At 39.8% G+C, this 21,799-nt stretch overlaps 1 protein-coding gene across 1 annotated transcript in view; it reads right to left on the bottom strand.

The window, feature by feature from the left end:
* The window catches only part of Gpc6 (glypican 6), a 999,201-nt gene that overhangs the window by 747,301 nt on the left and 230,101 nt on the right, over positions 1–21,799 (bottom strand). Inside the window, 1 exon segment of the mRNA NM_001427433.1 lies at positions 13,017–13,175. Coding sequence (NP_001414362.1) covers positions 13,017–13,175 — 159 coding nt within the window.

Raw genomic sequence — 21,799 nt, 5'->3', positions numbered from 1 at the left:
AATGGCAAGGAAATGTTTATGAAGACAAGAAAAGGTCATTAGTCACCACTGCTCAAGTATTTAGCCTTTTAAAGGTGGGTGGACATTTCTCTATTTCATTACATACATTAAAATGAAAACACTGCACTGAAGGTGAAAATACATGACGATGATGATGGGTTTCGCCATTACTCCTAAAGTACATGAAGAACAAGTTTTGAAATGACACCAATGATCTAGGAGGGCTGAGAAAAAAGTCACAGTTGAGTTTTTACATCATGGGGAGGTCAAACAGCTGACCTTTCCACGCAGTTTGCAAAGAACTTTCTGCTATAATCACAGGAAATCATTGTGCTATGTTGAGTATCGGGCATCATTTTACCAGGGAAGGAAAGGTTTTGCTATTGTTTCTATGACTGTAGAGCAAACACAACTTTGCCTGAAAGAACAAATCCTTTAAAGTGCCCTACTGATATGACAAAGGGAAACAAGGGAACAGGGTCACACCACCAAAGGGGACATACAGGGTCACCCCACCAAGTGGTTGGGGCGCTGGAGGCCTGGGGGGCTGATAGGCATGGCCACAGGTAGCTATGGTATTATTCCTGTAGACTGACATGGAGAAATACATTAGTCACTGGCAAGAAAGCTGTTCATACGTGCAGGAGTCATTGCATGATACATGTTGTAAAGAATGCTAATGTCTTAGATTATTAAGAAGTGGTATAAATACTCTCAGTTCAAAATGAACTCAGTGAGTGAGCCTTAGGATAAATAATATCTGGAGATGCGTCTCTCCTTCGACTGTGGCAGCATGCCAAGACTACGTCCTGTCATTAAGTATGTCTCCATTCATAATACCTACTGAATAAACAGATGAAGCCTTTAAGAAATGGGCAAGTTGAATGCAAATTTAGAGTCGTGTTAAATACAATTATGAAAAATCAATAGGTATTTAGTAAACACTATGAATGCGAAGTCATTGAATATTCATGTTCCTCTAGCGTGAATTGAGATTTGCAATGATCTGAAAACTTGAGTGCATGAAATTGTTTATATTCATCCATCCCCAGTGATCTATGTATTAAGATGTAGTAAATTTGCTTTCTGAGAAAATTGAAATAATTGCACATATTGAACAATAATCAACAGCTATGTCCCCACCAGAGTCACTTGTTGGAGTGTTTATGCTCTGATGCATTGTCTTATAAATTTGCATATAATGCCATTGAGGGAAATTATTCACAAAACTCTTAAAACGAATGTATAATGCTTTACAAAACAAGATACAGGGAATATCATGCTCACAACATGTGAATTGAGGTGTGATGCTATCAGGAGAAGAATTTTAGCTTGACAAGCAAACAGAACACAACGCTACTGTATTTGGCATGTCTTTTCCTGTAGTTTCAGTATGTGTTTTCCAGTCTTAGGCACTAAATGTTAAGCTAAATCCTGAATGTGGCACGGGATTTCACCTGATTGCAGACCTTACTTTGTACAGAATTTGCAATATTCCTGACAATGACTAGAAGCCACCTGTTTTCTTTAGAAAATACAGAGTTCTGGGGGAGATTAAGAACAAACATGGACGGAACAAACCATTGAGTAGGCAAGATTAATAAACCTTGGATTTTTTTTTCAAGGAAATGGTTAAAGTTTTCTCAAATCTTATGCTTTAAATTTGCTTATATCTCCACTTTCTTTACATCAATATACAATGGAATGATTTATCTGAGGTCCTTTTTGAGGCACTCATTAATGTAAGATATATTGCATTATTAAACGTCATGATTTCCTAAGTTTGTTGTCCTTGGTTTCTCTCTGCATTCTGAAAAGAGACAAATTGGTAATGGTGAAAGTGTGTCAAGTCAAATAAATGTTACAAAGTAGAGGAACATGATGCTATCTCTGGAAGTAAGAAATGCTCTTCCACACTGTGGTACTGGAATCTACTTTTAATTTTATATTTACATTAAACGCAGGAATTGCCAGGTTTAAATGCCAAGGGCTCAGCATATAAACCACTGGAGAGTGCTTGTCTACTGCGTGTGTGTCTCTGGCTACAGCTCTCACCACTGTTAACATCCCGTCTGTTAATTCTGCAGTTGATTGAACACCTAGAGTTAAACTATACACTAAAAATTTTGGCATTTTTATCTTCATATCTCAAATATCAGGAAGCTGTTATTATTTTCCACCAAGTATGTATAAACTTTTAAATTTTCTAACACATTGAGATTTACAATTTTCTACAATTAGCCTAATACATCAGGTCAGGAAGTAATGTGAAATGTGAATTTACTTGGCTTCTGAAACATTGTTTTAGAAAAAAAAAACAGCAAGTAAGAAATTAAAAGGTAATTTATAAACTCTGAAAATAATGAAAGAGGAAAAAACACTGAAATACAGTACATGGTGCAGATTGACTCCAGGTCAAATGAGGTGCTCTTCTTGGGTCTAAGTCACTGTCATAGTCAGTAAGCCCATTACTCTCTTAGTCCTTACACAGTGAAGTTCTGTGCCTGTATGACCTCATGGAGATCCAGTTTTACAAAGTTCTAGAACGTGGCTCTGTGTTTTTCAATGAGCCCCACACTCAACCTAGGGAGGACTTCATAGCTGTAAATGCAGACTGAAGGACTTCTGCAGAATGAAGATTTCTTTGTTCCACACAGGTCAAACAATCATAATCTTCATCAGAATGTTTATGTAAAGGATAGTATACGGGAAAATGTGCATCCTGAATCTTACTGTGTGTGTATGGAAATGTTTGTGTGAATGCATGCATGCATGTATGTGTGCGTGTGTGCCTGTGTGAGTATGTGTATATGCATGCATTGGGTACATAAAAGTGTGAGTGTCTGTGTGGATGTGTGCATGCGTGCATGTGTGTGTGTTTGTATGCACATGTGCTTGGCCATGAGTGTGTACATGGAGGTGTATATAAGAACTATGACATGAAAGTTCAGCCCCAGCTATTATTTCTCAGAAATTGTCACGTTGGGGTGGGGCAGAGTCTATCTCTGGCCTGCTGCTCATGATAAGTTTAGGCTCACTAGCCAGTGAGCCCTAGGGCTCTGCCTGCCTCTGTCTCCTTAACAAGGCAATTCCAGGAGCACACCATACCTGGATTTTAAACTTGCGCTCTGGTGCGCATTCTTTTTAAGGAAAGAGTTCCTACTAGCTTTACCCCGGGTGAGTTCCACCTTTGTATTAGGAATTCAAAATTAGCTCTGTTAAATTATCTGGAGCAAGTGCCACTGAGCTCCAGGTTTATGGATGCTAAGAGTTAATAGATAACTGGAATTCAAGGCTCCCTATTTTCTTCTGTCATATTTATAATAGGACTTTAAGCAATTCACCTAGCCTGTGTGTGCCCTTGGGTCTACACAGGTTAGTGCCACAGCCAGACAACGCTTCAGCACTATTAATTATGCCCTACATTAAGTCAAGTATGGGAAGATAAAATTAAAAAGGCAGATCAAATTTATATATTTAGCCAGATTAGACTTAAATGGAATATTCAACAGATCATATTTTTAAAAGAATAGTAAATAAGAGAAAATTATAAGGGATCACATAAGTAAATATTAAGGGGAAGCGTCTGACAGAACAGATTTCTGTAATCACTGCATCATGATTCCTTTTAGAGAGTGGAGAGGTGATGGCAGACAGGAAATAGATGGTACATAGGTAGGTAGGTAAGTAGGTAGGTAGGTAGGTAGGTAGGTAGGTAGATAAATAGACAGAGGGCAAGTAGATAGATGGTTGATAGATGTATAGATAGATGATAGCTAGAAAGACAGACGGACCAACAGATAGATAGATGATAGATAAATAGACAGATAGATGATATATGACTATTTCTGCAAAGATATATAGCCTATTTTCTGTATTATATCAAAGTTTTCTTTCAATTTTCAAGTTGTTGGTATTCAATTAAACCAGTATGTAGGGATCAAATCACATGGAAGTTATGCATGGACTTTTCCAAGAGTATCAAGATTAATGTTTGTCTATTCAACAAATCTCTTAAAGAATTAAAAATGAAATATTCTGAAGCAGCAAAGGTGCGCTTCTAAAATCTGAGGTTTGTGAACCATACCTGATGATTCTGAGCAGGCAAGCATGCTTCCCCAACACCTGGCACGGGAACCTCTTCCTGCGTGCCAGAATTTTAGACTCATAGGAGAAGTAATACTTGTGCAAACATTTGCTTTCTTTGAACTCCTGAAATACCCAACAATATTTTTCATCAATCAACACAAATTTGCTAGTGAATGATAGAGAAGTCTGATTTGTAAAGAAAATGATAGGGAGATGTTACTGGTAATTCATTTTATGGAATATTGTATTAGCTTCTGAATCTTGAAGGTTATTTTTTTAACATAGTATTAATTAGATTCCCATCACTATAACAAAAGATTGGAGATAATCAACTGAAACAAACAAACAAAGACATGAGTTGTCTCAGTTTTGAAGGCTCTACTTCATAATCTACTAGCCTGCTGTCTTGGTTCTGAGGCAAGGCAGCACATCATGTATGGGGCCAGAAGGAGATCCATTCAAAGAATGCAAAGAAATCATAGTATAGAACAAACCCCAGACAAGAAGCCCATATTTCATTCCAAGGGCACTTATTCCATGATCTGAAATTCCCCACTAGCCACAGCCTCTGGGAGAGTTCTACTATGACATCTTCCCCCTAGCTGGTAAAGCTTTTATTCCACAGTGCATGGGGGAGTCTCCTTCATATCCAAGCTTTAAGAAATACTTCCCTTATTTAGCTGTGTACATACTGTCTATACCACAGGCTATCACCTTGAGTCAAAGCTAGTGAAGATCTGGGGATTCGGTGTTGCTTCAGCAGGCCCTGGTTTACACTGGCCATCGCAGGCACTGGTTGAAGGAAACCAATCATAGATGCTGAGATAGAATCAGGACACTGATACTGATTAAGTCACATATACCTTTCTGATTGACCACCAGTGTGCTTTGCGTAATTTACCTTGGTTATGCAAAAACAAAACAACAACAACAAAACAATAGGTGCAGCATTGCCAGCAGAAAATTTTAATTCTAGGATTCTATACCTGGTAACTCTTCAATGCTGTGTATGTCTTGCATGTTTTACAGAAACACAGACCAATGATTTGTATCGGATTAGGGATGTGGCTCCAAGGTGAAGAACTTGTCTAGTATGTGCGTTGCCTGGGCTCAAATCCCAATACATATACAAATACCTACATGGGTTCAGAGTTAAAGAAAAATTAGTATGTTCTCATAATTCTACCCATCTTCTTCTGTGAGTTCCAACCCTTTCCTCTCTGTGAGCCTTCAGTAGGCAGGCACCTTACAATGACTTTCTACTTGTTGTTGTTGTTTGTTTTAAATAAAGATTTCCCTGTAACATTTTCTTCTGAATCTCTAATAGTTTTTCTCCATTAATTTATTTATTGATTCACTTTACAGCCTGATCACAGCCCCCTAGCTCCTCTCCTCCCAGTCCCAGCCATATTCTCCTACCCCCATTCCTCCCTCCCCTTTTCCTTTGAGAAGGGGAATCTCCTGGGAACACACACACCCTAGTGCATCAAATCACAAAAGGACTAAGAGGATCCTCTCCCACTGAGGTCAGGGAAGGCAGCCCAGCAATGACAAAGGGATCTAAAGATCCACAGCAGAGTCAGAGACACCTCCCAAACTTTTTAACATGGGAAAGCTTGAGGGGAGAATTTATGGCCTTGAAATTTGACATATTTGGAAATGGGCCATCATATGTACGCCATCCAAGCACAGTAATGAAAATTAGTTTCTGTCTCCGTGTTTTTAACATGGAGAAACATCAAGTAACCTTTCATACCAAATACCAGTTGTACAGCCAGTACCTTCTACTCCATGACCAACTTCACAGCTTACCTCACTGAAGAATGTGATGACATCACACACTGTGCTATCAGGCCAATCTAGACAGAGCCACTGTGTACTCGGATCAGAAGAACAGCATTTCCAGCAAGCTCTACTTTAAACACCCTTTAAACATTTTTCTGTTTTTTTTTTATTAAAATAAGAAAATCAGTTTTTCTCCATTCAGTTGCAGATCAATTCCACTTCAATTATAATCTACCCAGACTTACTCCAAGTATGAGTGAGCCCTTCAGAGAGTAAGTACTTGTCTTCTTATTAACATACATGGCCAGGAATCCTTCCAGTAGGGCTGTTTGCGGTGTCTGATAAAGAAATACTTAAAAGAAACTGACTTGTCTAGAAAATGGTTCCTGAGCTAAACCGCTGTGCAGGGGTAACACGATCATCAGCAGATAGCATTTCCACCACACTTGGAGAAGGATGTGTGGTAAGTTGCCCTGAGGTATGGGGTGGGAGGGTTTAAGAACTAGAAAAGGATTGTTGGTACCTCACACAATCCGTGTAGTATTTGCTTCACATTCTGCATCTTTGTGATGGAAAGATTTGCCAATGCCTAAAGAAAGGGACTGGAAGGAAGGGTGGGGAATGGAATGAATGCTGAGGGGAGCTGAAGAGGAAGGGAAAAAGAAAGATCAATTCCATCTGTCAAAGATCTGATCTCATGACTGTGAACATGGATCATGGAGTTCTGCCTTGTAGAAATCCAGGGTACTTATGGTTCATAAACACGTTCTCTCTCTCTGTCAGGCAAATTCTGATCAGTTTCATTTTGGAAGGTCTGCCCCTAGGAAAAGTTACCAGACTACTTTCTAACGGCATAGAGAATTATTTTCTAATGATTTTAAAAGGCCGACACACACATTCTGACCTCAAGAAGGCTATGCTGCAGCTGGAGCACATGTCACTGTGGTGGTTACCTATGAAACGTAAAGGAGGATGGCTAATTGCTTCCAGTGATGGTGGACATTATAACCCTTATGAACTATAATGACACGGTGAGAAAGGGAACAAGGAGCACAAGAAATTGAGCTATTACACCTCTCTCTTCTTGTGGTAGCATCTCAAAAATGGGGACAGTGTTTGAATGTATGTGACATTATTCAGGTCTTCATCCCTGTGCCTTGGAATACAATGGAAGGTACGCCTACAAAGTTGTGCCCATCTAAATATGCTTTATTAGAAAGCACTTAGGACTCATGACTTTCCAGAGAAAGGTATTTGGAAAAACCAATTTGTGTGAGTAGAATACCGTTGGGTCAAGCAATAGGAAATAAGTGAGAATGATGGTAAATAGGAATAAAGAGAAAACTTTCTTTCTACTCTCCATCTCTGTAGCTGAGTATAACTGATCATTTTCCTTGTTTGTGGCAATGATCAAGACGGTGAGTTTAGTCAACCTAACTGAAGCCAAAATGCATCAACTTCACTTGAAACTTCAACGGATACCTCAGGTCAACTTTCCGTCTGTCTTCGAGATTAACCAAGAACCCATCAGGCTCAAGCTAGAGTACTGCTCCCCAAATAATATCAAGTATATAAAATGGATCCAACCATCGAAAAAATTAGATATTCTTATTAATTCCCTAAAATTATGTGGTTCTTTCAAAAGACTAGAAGGCTGATACAAACAATAAGACATCTACATAAATCAGGATACCAACCTAAATTGATAGATATTGTATGTTAATAAAGTAATGGTAGCTGGCGAGAAAGCAGTAGTGACTGTACTATCAAACTGTGTGTGGACATGCACATAGGTTCTCCAGAGCCCTGTGCTCTCTGCCGTTCCTTTGATTATTACAGTCTCAACCAATCATTTAAGAATACTGACAGTCAGCTCTCTAAGAAGTCTGTGATACTTCCAAAAAGGAGAACTTAGTATTTTCTCCTTATTGCAAAATACTCTATTTTAGGAGGTAGTTCAAGTCTGGGTTTTTATTTTTAATCTATTTTGAGACAATGTCTTTTATGTAGTGGAGGCTGGCCTTGAACTCTTGATCTTCCTGTCTCTATCTCCCCTCTATGGTGTTAGAAGTGGGCACTATCACAATGAGTTCTTTCAAAAGGTGACATACTGGCCATATATTAGTCATTATTCTCTTCTTTCTATGTAAGTCACACTTGCCTAAGAGTTGTCCATCTGTGGAGAAAGCTTTCCAACTTGAAATTATACATGGATACACTCACACACATACACTATAACCCATATGAAGAACAATATGGAAGATTCTATCGCCACATGGACTCCACCTTTTTTCTTTCAAGAAGGTTCTTTCCCTGAGAAAATTAGACTATATTTTAAAGAAGTTATTACATTATTGTCATCTACGTGGTATATAGATGAGAAACGATATTTTAAAAGAAAGTACGAGCAGGCTTGCCCTGTGATAATACTACGCCTCAGGTCATAAATAACTTCTGCTTTCCATGAAATGGGTATTCTCAGGGTGTTGACATAGAATATGTTCTGCATAAGAATGCAAATTACTGTTCGTTTGTTTTTCATTTGCTTTTTAAAAAATGTACTTGCTGCCAGAGTTCTGGACAAATGTATCCCATTAAAACACATAAATAAGAAACTGGAAGCGAAGTCCAAATAAGATCAAGAAGAAAATACTAAACAACAATGGATAAAAACTTCATAGAAACTTCAAGTTGTAAGTGCATTTCATATTGAGTAATTATAAAGGAAAACTACATTCATTCAAGCAAAGTAATAGTCTGCGTTCCACAGGTAATCTGGGGGAAGGTTCAACTGCCTACCCCACGATAGAATCTAGCTGGTGTTATAAGCTAAGGAGGATACACAATCGGCCTCCCCTGAGTCAGTAAAGTTGTGTTTTTACATTTTTAAACTTTGGAAAAACTGTCAGCAGAATTCTGTTGCTCCCTTTTCCATGTGGTTTGATTCTCAGTGTGCCAGTATTGCAACTGTTTTGGTTAAAGAAGCTTCAGGAAAGGTCTGCCAGTGTACACTTAAATAAACTAAATATCGATTGCCTGCAACATGGCTATTTTTAGCCTTGTGCCTATCAGGTTACAATCTTCATTTCCTCCTCCTGATGGAAACTTGGCAAGGCCCCTCCCCTCTGGAGATCCTCCAGATCCTCAGGGAGTTGAACTATATTTAGGTGAGTAATTTTCTTTCTTTTTTTATTTTTAGGATTAAAAATACCTCTAAACCCTTTTTCCTGCAACCATTTCTACTCTCTCCCCATTATAATCAGGACAGGACAGGCAGGGAGACAGAAGCATAGCTAGTCCCTTGACCATGAAATGTTAACATATGTGGAGACTCGAATGGCATAGAAGGATAGAGGACAGTAAACAGAAGAGCTTGCTTAGCTTAGGACAGAATTCTGATTCTGCCACTTGGCGGATGTGTGGTTTTTCACTGCAACTTATGATTGGGGTCAGCATCTCATAATGTGAAGGCGGAAGCCCTGTGTTGCATCTGGTTACCATTACTACTCTCGGAAGACTCTCTAAGGGGCTCCTGATACACCAGCTTCTTAGAGGCATAAAAACAGTGAATGCAAATTTGATAGGGCCAGTGGTCAATGAACACAGAATTCTAGCTACATGAGTAAGTACACAAGGATGACTCTCTCATTCTTTACACATTTCCAGAACCAAGTGGCCTGATTCTTCTGAACTTCTGAGGTGTGCATCACACAAAGATCAGAAGTAAGGAAACAAAGCTGTGAGGGCCCCTGACTGGCTCCTCTGTACAACTTCACCATGTGACTGGCCACAAAGCTGGCAATGTATGGTGAGAACAGCTCTGCCTCCTTCCAAAGGAGCTTTGAAGTGATTTTCATTCCTAAAGAAAACTATCTATGCAGATAATTTTCCGTTAAAGAACATAATTACTATACCTTCCAACATACATCATCTCAATTTCTGTCTTTCAAGTAAAATTTGATGGTTTGGAAAGTTGTGGAAGAATTCAAACGCATTCATAGATTCCCATTTTGTAATAACTATTTACAACTGTACACAATAGATTTTCTAAATATTACTCAGAATATTAATTTTTTAGAATATTAATTAAAAACTGAATAAAATATACACAAAGCCATACTACTATGAAGTTTATGCTATTTCAAATTTCTACAGAATCACCACTGTCAGGTTGTGGGCAGGGATCAAATTGAATCAAGACATTTTTAATAAAATACAGAGGCTAATGATTGGAGACTTAGTTACACTTTGGTTAAAGTTAGCCTTTATATATAATATACACTAGGGACTGGATCAGATATACTGTGTGCACCTGCACTTACTGCCATCCCTAATGAGGATAGGAATCCGTGTTCCCAGATGGAAATTGTTTGCTTCTTCCATATTAAGAAGTTTAGCTAGCAAAGATATGTGCACTATAAGCGTGAAGGCTACATCGCTGAGAAAGTAGACCACGGTCAACTGTCAATGGGATGCTTGGATCCCAGACTTCAGTAATAATGCAAAAGGACTCACTAAGTTAAAGATCTAAACTGAACTCTATGATGTTCATAGCAATGTTGATTCTTACTCAAGAAAATAAAACCCATAAGGTTACATTCCACAGTTGATTCTAGCAAGGTAGTTCTTCTGTGGTTGCAGCCACTTATAATCTCCAGGAAATGCCTCAAGGGAGTGATTTTTTCCAAAAAAAAAAAAAAAAAAAAAGAGGGGAAGAGGGGGAGAAGGAAGGAGGAGGAAAAGGAGAAGAGGAGAGAAGAGAAGGGGAGTTGGGGAGTGGTAAAGTCCTGGGTTACAGCTCAGGGGTACAGACACTTGCCTAGCTTGCACTAAGCCCAAAGATTCTCCGAATGTCCCATCATTTATGAAGGTTTACTCGCAGTGTAACCATTGTGGTCTAATAAGATAGATCATATAATCATAAAACAGAATTAGAGTGGAGGAAAGGTAGAAAGTATTGGTGCAATTATCATATATTATACATACATATAAATATATGAAAATATTTTCAAGACTGAACTATAGAAGAACACATGTAGAAGATCACATTTATGTTTTGTTTAAAAGTCTCATGATATTGACGTACTGTCATGAAAATATCTTAGCTACTCTCTTATGGCAGCCCCGGAGAACTGCAGCAGAAGAAGGCATTGCTAAAGAATTCATCCCCAGCTGTGTCAGGTAGAGTCCTGGCAAACGTCCCTGCCCTTGTCTAACAGGTTGACAACACACCTCTAACTACAGGAAGTCATTTTGAAACCCACTTGTTTAAAGAGGGAGGGAGATTTGTTAATTAAGAGGACCGAGAGAGTATTAATCAGAAGTGTGTGGTTTGGTTTAGTTGAAAACTTTCCTTCCCTGTAAAAAAGAAAGATCAAACTTTCCATGAAGCTAGTCATCACGTACTATGTTTTTATGAGAAATAAACATTCCAGGCTCTGAATCCTAGAATGAGCAGCATCCTTTCGGGGGACATCTTTGCAAATGCATAGAGTCAGTTTCCAAACACAAGAGAGAGCAGCAGCAATGGCAGCAGCTCTCACTCAGCTGCTGTCTGCGATGAAGGACAAGATGTCTCTATGTGTACTAATGAATTGTGAATGCCACTGGACTTGGACTCTGTCAACCAAGGGCAAGTATTCCCTTGTTGGATTCAAGTGAAAACATTCATAGCATCACACTTAAATAAGGAGTTGCTTTCACATCTATGGCTAATAATGCTGTAGCCATGGCAAGAGTGAAGGCCAGGATGGTGCTGGACCACTCTTGCAGAGAAGACGAAGCATCACCAGCCTGGAAAGAAGTTGCACCACCATGAGTCCATCCATGCACCCATCAATTTACAACGTGGAGAAGCAATATGAAAGACAATGGTGCTACAATAATTGTGTAAAGCAGTCATAAAATAAACTGCTTTATCTACTCTAGACAAAAAACCCCACACAATTCCTAACTGGATCTGTGGTAACCTCACTAAAGAGGGTGAAGCGAAGGAGTAGGCTCCTGCTGAACTTGGGCAAGTGAACATGCCCAATGGGGAGCGAGGAAGCCTTGTACATGTTCCAAGTCTGTTTCACAGTGGTTCATAGGATAATTCATGCATTTCTTAACCACGACATCCCCAAACATACCCTTAACTTACTGAAGTGTGTGTTAAAATTCAGACTATATTGGAATATTTTTTGAGTTCCTGATTAGAAATTCAAGCAGAAATTATACCTATCATTGCCCTCACTCTTTGTACTTCTAACACAAAATGTTCCTTAACATATGAAAACGAATCTGTTTCCTGGAAATGAAAGGAGGATTATAAACCTTTATGAAGTGAACCTCACTGTCTGCTGTACAGAGTGTGCCACACCAGGGCATGGGAAACACTAGGATTAAGGACACCCTGCTGTGATGGCCATTCCCACCAATCGGTCCTCTTACAGCAGTGCAAGTAGTTACAAGCTACAAGACATTTCAAAAGAAACTTCCCACTTGAAAAACTGAAGACAAGTTAAAGAAAACTTAAATCAGGATCACCACCAACCAAATAGAAACACATGAAGGGACCCATGGCTCCAGCTGCATATGTAGCAGAGGATGGCCTTGTTGGGCATCAATGGGAAGAAAGGCCCTTGGTCCTGGGAAGGTTCTTTTCCCCAGTTTAGGGAAATGCCAGGGTGGGGAGGTGGAAGGGAGTGGATGGGTTGGGGAGCACTCATAGAAGCAAGGGGGAGGGAGGTTGAATAGGGGGTTTCCAGAGGGGAAACCTGGAATGGGGATAACATTTGAAATGTAAATAAAATATCCAATAAAAACTGTAGTCAAGTGCTAATGAACTGAGCAGGCAGCTTTCAATAAAAGAAATTCACAAGACCAATTAAAAAAAAAAAGAATGAACTAGTGACGTTCATTTTGCTGAGAAATCGCATAAGCAGAAGACAAACACAAAACAGCTTTGTTCACTTGGATTGTCATTATATGACATCATTATAAAATAGCATAATTTCTAGAATGTTCATGTGTTTCCAAAACACAGACAATACCATACATGTTTGAGAAGGAATGGAAACCTCTTTCTTAAAAATGTTTTTCCTGGTGGAGCAAAACATCGCATAAAAACATCACAGTGAAGGGAACCAAGTTTTGCCTACCATCAAATTTCTTATGCCTTGACACAAACGTGGTCCTCACAAAATGGCTTGTTTCTTCTACAAGGTTTTCAAACTCCAGTTTACTCTGTTGGCTTAACTTGTCTTCCATTTCTGTGGTGCAGCATGTATATTCCTGAGGGCAGATGCGTAAGTGCTCGCCTGCAATGAGAAGAAAGGAGACATCACTACAAAATGTCAAGGACTTTAGGGAGATTTGGGAGATTTGATTCAAATCCTGGGGGCACCTGTCCCCTCTCCTCCCCAGCCATCTGCCTGGACACAGTTTGGATGTCAGCATCTGTGTGCTTACCAACCCCAAGGCCCATGAGACTTAAGTCAAACCTAATGTTTGCTCACCGTCCTCATCACATAACTAGCTGCAGGTGTGTGGAAGCTCTCAAAACACCTGTTTGTTGTCTCAGGTTTTTATGTTCTTCCTGCTTTTACTCAAAATGTTCCAAATGACACCAGGTGACAAGTGTTATCCGAGAGTCTTAAGTGTGCCTGTCTTTGGAAATGTCAACGGGGTTAATGTTACTGAGTCCCATCACCACAATCTGTTAGGCAGCAGGGGCCAGTGATGGTGGTATAGGCACTTGTCTGTGCTTGCCTCGAGATCAGTGGGAATACAGAAGCAAGAGGGAGAATGCTTTTAATGGTGATCTCCTGTGTCACACATGCTTCAATTGGCATTTCTTATCAGATAGAATCTGTTCTGGAAGGGAAAAGCCACTGATAGGTTTTCCTGGTTCTTGTATCATGCTGAAACCTACAATTAAAGGGAGAGTCTTGTGCTTAATGTGCCAGGTTAATGCTGGGCCACATCTTCGACATTGCTTTGACATTTCTTGGACATCAATGCTATAACTTATCAGAAATGGTCGTATCGCAAAGTCTAGAAGGAAGAAGGAACACGGACTCAACATCCTGCTGGAAAACCGAAATTTACACCCAGATTTGTAAGTCAGACTAGGCCACCAAATGAATTCAGTGCTTAATGGTGGGATGATTGAATTTACCTGGAATGATAACAGAATGAATAAAAGTTTCTTTCAGACCAGTGTGAAATGTAGTGTGTCTCACTCCTACAAGTCAATTGATTCTTATGAAATATGACTGGGTTGGCATGTTTTCCCAAGTTACATATTTTTAAATATTTATTTATATACTTCTTCTCCTCCCACTTCCACACTTACCAATCCTTTCCCCTCATTGTCCTCCCCCTTTCTCTGCAGAGAAGGGGAAGACCCCTTTCGGTATCACCCTACCCTGGGACACTGAGTTGCAACAGGACTAAGAAAGAGTGTTTCAGACCCAGTTTACATGTTAAAGGTAAAATTTATGTGACTTCCAAGATAATAAGAGACCATTGAAACCACACATAATTTTATAACCAGAAAAAGGGGAAACCTATCGCTCTTGAGGGTAAGAAGCATTCTATTCGGGCTCCCTAGGAGGAGCTAGAATTTGTTAGAAAGAGGTACATTGGTTCACATCACTGTTACATTTTCTATAGATCTTAAATATTTTATAAGACACTGTTGAAGTTGTTCCTGAAAATGTAGCTGTTCTGGGATGAGCTGGAGGGAGACCCTGGGTTAGATAATAAGAAAAAGAAGCCTCCATGTTCTTCAGACACCATTCTGATACTGTCCCAAAACCACTTGATAGAACATCAGTCTGCAACGCAATTACTCTAAGACCACAACCAAATGGGCCAGGAAGGACCACACCAGTTACATCATCTGACCTTAGACAAGGTCACCGCGCTATCAGGAAAGGCCTATCACTCCTCTGTTTGTTACCCTGGAGCACCACGTATTCTCTTCATGCTTGTGTCTGCTTTTATGTGTCTTCCTGGCAAGGAGGGTATCTGAAGGAAATGAGCAGACCTTTGAGACGTATCCCAGTCTCCATGAACCACCTAATTCTTCAACGCAGAAGCAAGGGAGGCTCTTATGGACAGGAAGCTACAGGTCTAAGCACACACGAGTGCAGATGTGCATGACAGCATGCATGTTCACACGCGTGCAAACACAGATAAATGGGAGGAGCGCAGGAAAGCATGCTCTGCTCTGAAATTGCGTTTGGGTAGGGATATATGAATGCTCTCCTTTTCTGCCCTCCATGCTGAACCAATTCTGGCCGCTGAATGTGTATATCTGGTGAAGACAGCTGGGTAAATACCTAAGAAGAATGTTGAGTGTTATAATGAAGTCTTATGAACTTCAAATCCAAGTGTCAGTAGATAAGATGGCAACAACATAGCCCAGATGACCTTTGCATTGTCTCATTGACTCTCGACATTAGGATGCTGCGCTATGACTGCCGTTACGATAAAGACAGCACAGGCTGAAATAACAGAATTATTTCACTCCCTTGGATCATGCTCAAAGCTATTCCAAGATATGAAGATAACCAATGCTATGAAAACTTTACTCTGCTTGAGTAATTTGAGCAATGGGGAGTATTTAGTATATATAATAGTGGTAATTTCAAAGTTAGAAGTTATAAAGAAAACAAACGTTCTGTAAGGATTTCTCAATCATATTTCTTTATCAAATTGCCTTAAATTCTCTATCACATATCTGGTATATCATTTATCTCAATCAGAGAGTGAGTAGCTAAACTCATCAGGGTGTGCTCTTGATAATGAAATTCAGTGTGAGAGGCCACAAATCCACAGCTAAAACTATATGTAAGTTTATCAATCCCTGATTGACAAATTGTATATAAAAATGATCACATAGGTTCACTGCTACAAGATCAAACATAAGCACAGGCAAGAGGGATGATAGACGTTAACAAATTCTTGAATTTTGAGAGGGGAATTCCTTGAAATTTTCTTAAGTAAATAAGTTAATATTTAGATATCGAAGAAGGTATCTCCAACAGAACCCTGCAAAATGAACTCAAGGGCATATAGCTAGAACTTATATTGTCCTTAAAGGATAAGGTTGTTCCTCCTGTATGTGTCCCCTTCAGTTATGTCAATTTTTACAATATCTTTTCCCCAAAGCCAGCCCAGATGCTCATTTCCATGCCAAGACAATGTGGTGACAGCAGAAATTTGATCCTGGCAAGTCCCACTGCCTGGAAACATGGCCCTGGGTCTGAAATCTGCCTAAATTAGACTTGGTGACTGGCAGGGTGGTTAAGGGCAGCAGACAGCAGGCCCTCATTAGTCAAGTGAGCTAGCCCCTGCAGGTCTGCTACCACAAAGTCACTGAACTCACAGGTGACAACCAGGGGACCTCAGAGTGTGAATCCCTAACAAGCAACAGAAGTGATACGCCAGCAAGGAGTGATGTCTCAGCCTCCAGGCCCCCACATTTTTAGATTTCCTAGACCTTGAGAACCCTGAGAAAGATTAGTAGCCACGTTCTTTCTAGGTGGCAGGCATGAGATCAGAAGGTAAATTATTTAGAGATGGAGAGATGTTACAAAGTACTTTGGTTCTTAAACCTCCACGTGAGGTCTGACAGAAGAGTAGCATTTGCTTTGGAGTTGGTCATCTTCAGGCTCTGTCATCTACAGAAATGATGAAGGGATGCAAGCCATTCCAGACGAGGTCAAGACTTAGCTATGGTTCCCCACATAGGAGATGGTTTGCTCTGTCGTTATCATAGCTGGACTGATAATAGTCTACAATTTTATATACCACAACCAAGCAAAGGATTCAACATTTTTTAAAGTGATTGGTTCCACTTTACTTCCAAAACTTTAAGCTTACCAAACATTTGTATGAGTACTTTCTGAAATTTTTCTACTATAAATGTTCCTTCCATATATTTAAAGTCATTGATTGTTTAAGAACATGAATTAACATAATAACAAATTTTCAAACTGGTTTGAGAAAACTAAACTAAGAGTCTGCTTTTGAGAGTCTTATTTATATCAATTCTACGAATTGTACTACAGAGTGTATTGTCCGATTCCTCCCGCTGTCTGCTCCTCCTGGCTGTGTTTGCTTCTTCTTGCTCTGGGGCTTTCAGGTGTGCTGTTAAGCTGCTAGTGTAAGATCTCTCCAATTTCTTTAAGAGGGCACTTAGTGCTATGAATTTTCCCCTCAGTATGGCTTTCATTGTGCCCCAAAAGCTTGGGTATGCTGTGTCATCATTTTCATTGAATTTCAGGAAGTCTTTAATTTCTTTTTTTCCTTCCTTCCTTCCTTCTACCTTTCCTTCGTCCCACCTTTCTTCCATTGCCCCCTCCCTCTGTCCCTCCCTCCTTTCTTTTCTTTTCTTTCCTTTTCTTTCTTTCTCTTTCTTTCTTTCTTTTTCTTTCTCTTCTCTCCTCCTCCTCTTCATTCTCTCTCTCTCTCTCTCTCTCTCTCTCTCTCTCTCTCTCTCTCTCTCACTTTCTTTCTTCCCTGACCAAGTTATCAATGAGTAGAAAGTCATTCAGCTTTTATGAGTATGTGGCCTTCTGTTGTTTTTGTTGTTATTGAAGTCTAGCCTTAGTCCATGGTGATCTGTTAGGATCATCTTGCAGCTGTTTTGACTGGTTATATGGTTGATTTTGGAGAAGGTACCATAAATGCTGACTCATGTGTTTCTAACAAAAAAAAAAATGCCCCTTTAAAATGGATTCAAGAAGCTAGTTGTTTCTTTTGATTCCCAAATTACATAGGGAGAATTGCCAACATACTACCCTGGGTGATGGAGACAAGTTACTATACACCTAGTGTCTCCACGGCACTCTGATTTTCCTGTATCAGACACTTAGGGTTTTGGACCAACATTGATGAAAGAAGAAATTCTGCTCAGAATGGACAAGACAAAGATACATAGAGTGGGCAGTATTTAGAGTCAGCAGGGCAAAGGACAGACATCTTTTATGTTATGACATCTTATTTAGGCTATATAGAATTTTACATCGCTAATAAACTGGCCAACGTAGCCTCCCCAACCTTGTGTCCCCTACAGCAGGCAGGAGAGCTGGACGTTAACCTATAGCCCGACTACTGCAGCACAGTGGCAAACCCACAATGGGGCAGTGAGACAGTTTAAATGTACAAGGGTAGGAAAGAGTGAAAGATTGATTGCTGTTGCCTGATTGTATTTTCAGATTCACATAGATTACATCATTTCAATGGGGTTAAATCCTTGCACACCAGTGTTCCCTTTACAATTCAGTTCAGGAATAGCGAGAGGAAATTAGAACAGAGCCTGAATGAGCAGGACAGTGTCCAGCTTCATTCTAGATTCTGGAAGCCTCTGTGTTTGCATGTTTAACTGCTAATGACAAGTAGTAATTAAATAAAAACATTTTACAATGCACTGTTATTTTCCTGGCTGCTAAGTTCACTGATGTGCTCCCACTGTACTTGTAATGGAAAATAAATAAAATGTCCATGTTTCTCTGACCTAAGACAGCAAGAACAGATTATTGAGATCCTGGAAGAGTTCTGCCCGTGTCCTGGGCTATGGTACTTGGAAATTCAATGAGGAATAGGAGTTAACATAAATGCCTTTGGAGGATGCAATTAACATCTGCGGACAGCTGGTTTTAGGAAGAACATCATGATCAATAATGTAAGGGTCTTAACCAATCCTGAGAACTAAGGTGTCACTGAGAAAAAAATTTTTCCCTCCAAATTACAGCCTCAACTCTTTCCTCAGTCTTCAGAGTGCTATTCTTAAGGTTGTGAATTTGTCAACTTGCGTCTCATTTCACACAGTACAATCTCTCAAAGTAACCCCAATGCATGCACATGCCTGTATGTTTATATATGTTAAGTTCTCTCATACATACAAAGAGGATTCTCTAACCAAGACCGTTGGGAGTCTCAGGCCTAATACATGGCACCTCTCATTTTCTACAGGGTGCTCACTCCAATTGTGCAGAATTATTAAAATTTAACATGAAAGTTCTGTTTTGTTCTTTCAGTGTCAGTCAAGAGTGATATCTGAGGGACTGAAAGTAAAGAGAGTATTATGTTATCAACTCTTACACATTAGTTCCACAGAATCTTACTTTGCTAAGATCGACTTGATTCCAGGGTAATGTCGAAATTACACAAATTCCCTCAGTATACATATCATCAATGCAGCAGATTTCTAACAACCAAAATGGTGTTGGCAGACGTCAACTTGGGAGGGATGTTCAGTAGCAACCAATATAGAACACCTCACATGGGTCCAGCAGGCCTGGCGAATGTGACTGGCAGTAGAACAGGAAGGAAGAAAAATGAGTTTGTTGCCTTAGTTCTGTTTCGATGAGATTTACTTAACTGTAAATGCATATAGCCCAGTCAGGTTTTGCTGTTGTTGGGATTTGGTAAGTGTTAGGTTTGCTTTACATATCTGAAGCGGGTTTCACTATATGGCACAGACTGGGTTTTCTTTATTAGGTAGCGCTTCAGCGTAGGCCAGAGTTGTCCTGACTCTGCTTCCTTTATGTACTTTTAGTATTTCCTGTGCTTTGTAATAGATGCTCTAAATAACTGGCCACGTGACCATCACTTCTTAAGAGGCTGACAATGCCATCACTAGCAGAGCAACAAGTGGAGCTAAAAGTGGCGGCCAGCTGCATGTGTCCCCCCTCAGTTAAGCCCTGCGTCCAATAGGAAAGCCTTTAGACTATGAGAATCTGCAGTTTTGTAATCTACTGAAAGAAATATGATTGAAATGCCCATTTGGACAAAGGGAAAATGGGCTCATCACCATTGTCAACTGTCAGAGCATAGCACAAGTTATTCTGGACAGAAGAGAGTGCATCCGTATAGCTGCTTTCAGAATGGCAGACAATGGGGACCTCAGCTCCCTGCACTCTGACAGTCATCAAGAGTCAGAGCAGAACACTTACTGTGCAAGAGGAACCATGGTAGGTGACAGAACTCATATCTGGAGTGGCTGATGTCCCAAGACAGGAAGTACAGTTGTAAAACTTCTCTTGACACTCAGGGAACAAACAACCTACAGCGTGTTATCCCAGTGACAGCTGTTTCTCCTTACTGCTATCATGCCTTCTTATTCCTTCATATCAATCACTGCTCTGCTCTAGATTTCGTCAGAATTTACATAAGAAAGATGAGCTGGGGATGTGGCTTTGGTGCAGAGTGCTTACCTAGCATGCATAAAGCCTAGGTCTAATCAGTATTACACAATGACAACAAAACCTCCAATCCAAAGGAAGCAGCACAAGACTTATTAGAGTACCTGCGATTCTCATTCCCTTCACTTGACACATGGCATCCAATACATAAGCGAACCGCTAATTATTATGTCTAGCATGAAGAGATACAAAGAGATCATCCTTAAGGACTCCAGTATAATGCAGACAACCACACTCACAATTTCAGTCTTCCTGCAGCATAAATACAAGTTGTATGAAGGCACAAATCTGGACCCCAGTTCACCGCTCAGACTTTGATGCACTTAAAAGAAAAAAATTACAGGATCTGTATGATGATACTTGATCCTCAGTAACCTTATTGCCAATGTATCTGTAAGCTCCATTTCAAGTAGGAATACCTAAGAAGTTGCACCTGTCCTCTTTGCCCTGAATAATGTCTTTTAAAAGACAGGACATGAAATATTTTAGCAGGGAGCCGACAGCAATCAAGCTTAAAATAAAAAAATTTAAAAAAAAAGAACATTTCAGAGTTCATCATTCAAATAAGCACATTTTTTGGAACCTTTTGCGATAGTCGCATTACATTATGTATGTATTAGGTTGTATTATACAATATATTTCTTATGGTAATTTTGGGTAAAACATCTGAAAGTTTCATATTAGAGGCGCAAGTTATATGCAGACAGAGACAAAAAGGGAAGAGAAGAGAGAGTGCCCTGAGCAGCATCAATTGCCAGTACTTACTCAGATGGGTTTAATGGACTTCCTCTACGCCTCTACCATCCATATTGGAAAATATATATGGAAGTATGTAAGGCATTTCCCTGATTCTCAAAAAGAATTCATACAGGTTACTTTTTTCACATGTATTTCTCGTTAGTCTAAAGAGGGGTTGATTGCTAAGCTCAAACAGGAATGCTTGGGTAACATTTTAAATAGCACTCATTAGCAAATGTCAGACCCCCTCAGATACCTGGTACCTGTCCCTTAGGGAGTTCCCAAATCTTTATATTCCACTGTTCAAAGATGACATTAATCCTATTACGTGAATGCCAAGATATCATCTCTGATTTTGATCCTTTCCCCAGGTTTCATCTTTATGGACTAACCTGGCAAGATCTAGTTAGGCTTCTCCAAACCTGCTTGCCAAACACAGGCGAACCATAACTCACCAGCTCCCATAACGTTCTGCAGCTTCACTGACCAACATGCTGACTTATTTCTCTCGCTTCCCGTGACCCACATGGCATCCATCAAACCAACTACCTCCCACAAATTCACCCACAGATGATGATCAATTTCACGTTTATTGCTGCTGTAATCCGACTCTCATCTTTGCTTACTCAAAGTTAGCCATTTCTACAATTGAATTGGGTGATCCAGTGGTGATAGACAATAAACCAATTTACAGAGTGCTTGTTTTTGACCTTGATAACAGCAGATCAGCATTCCTACTAAATTATATGACAGCTCACTTGAAAAGCTAGGATTTACTGTGAAAAGCTCAATAGCCGTAAACTAGTTCACAGACTGATTCAGTACAGGGGCCAAGTCTAGGTGAGAGTGATTAAGAACCTAATCAAACTGAACTGCATGTAAGCTTTTATGAAAAATTATTCCCTCCTCTATAAAATACTGCAGTTTCAGTGGGCATCTGTAAAACCGTGACTGCTACACTGATGGTACCATACAGAGGGAAGCAA

The sequence above is a fragment of the Rattus norvegicus genome, chromosome 15 (assembly GCF_021556685.1).
Source record: "Rattus norvegicus strain SHRSP/BbbUtx chromosome 15, alternate assembly SHRSP_T2T, whole genome shotgun sequence".
NCBI classification, from domain to species: domain Eukaryota; kingdom Metazoa; phylum Chordata; class Mammalia; order Rodentia; family Muridae; genus Rattus; species Rattus norvegicus.
The sequence above is the reverse complement of the archived record's forward strand: the minus strand, read 5'-3'. Positions and strand labels throughout refer to the sequence as shown.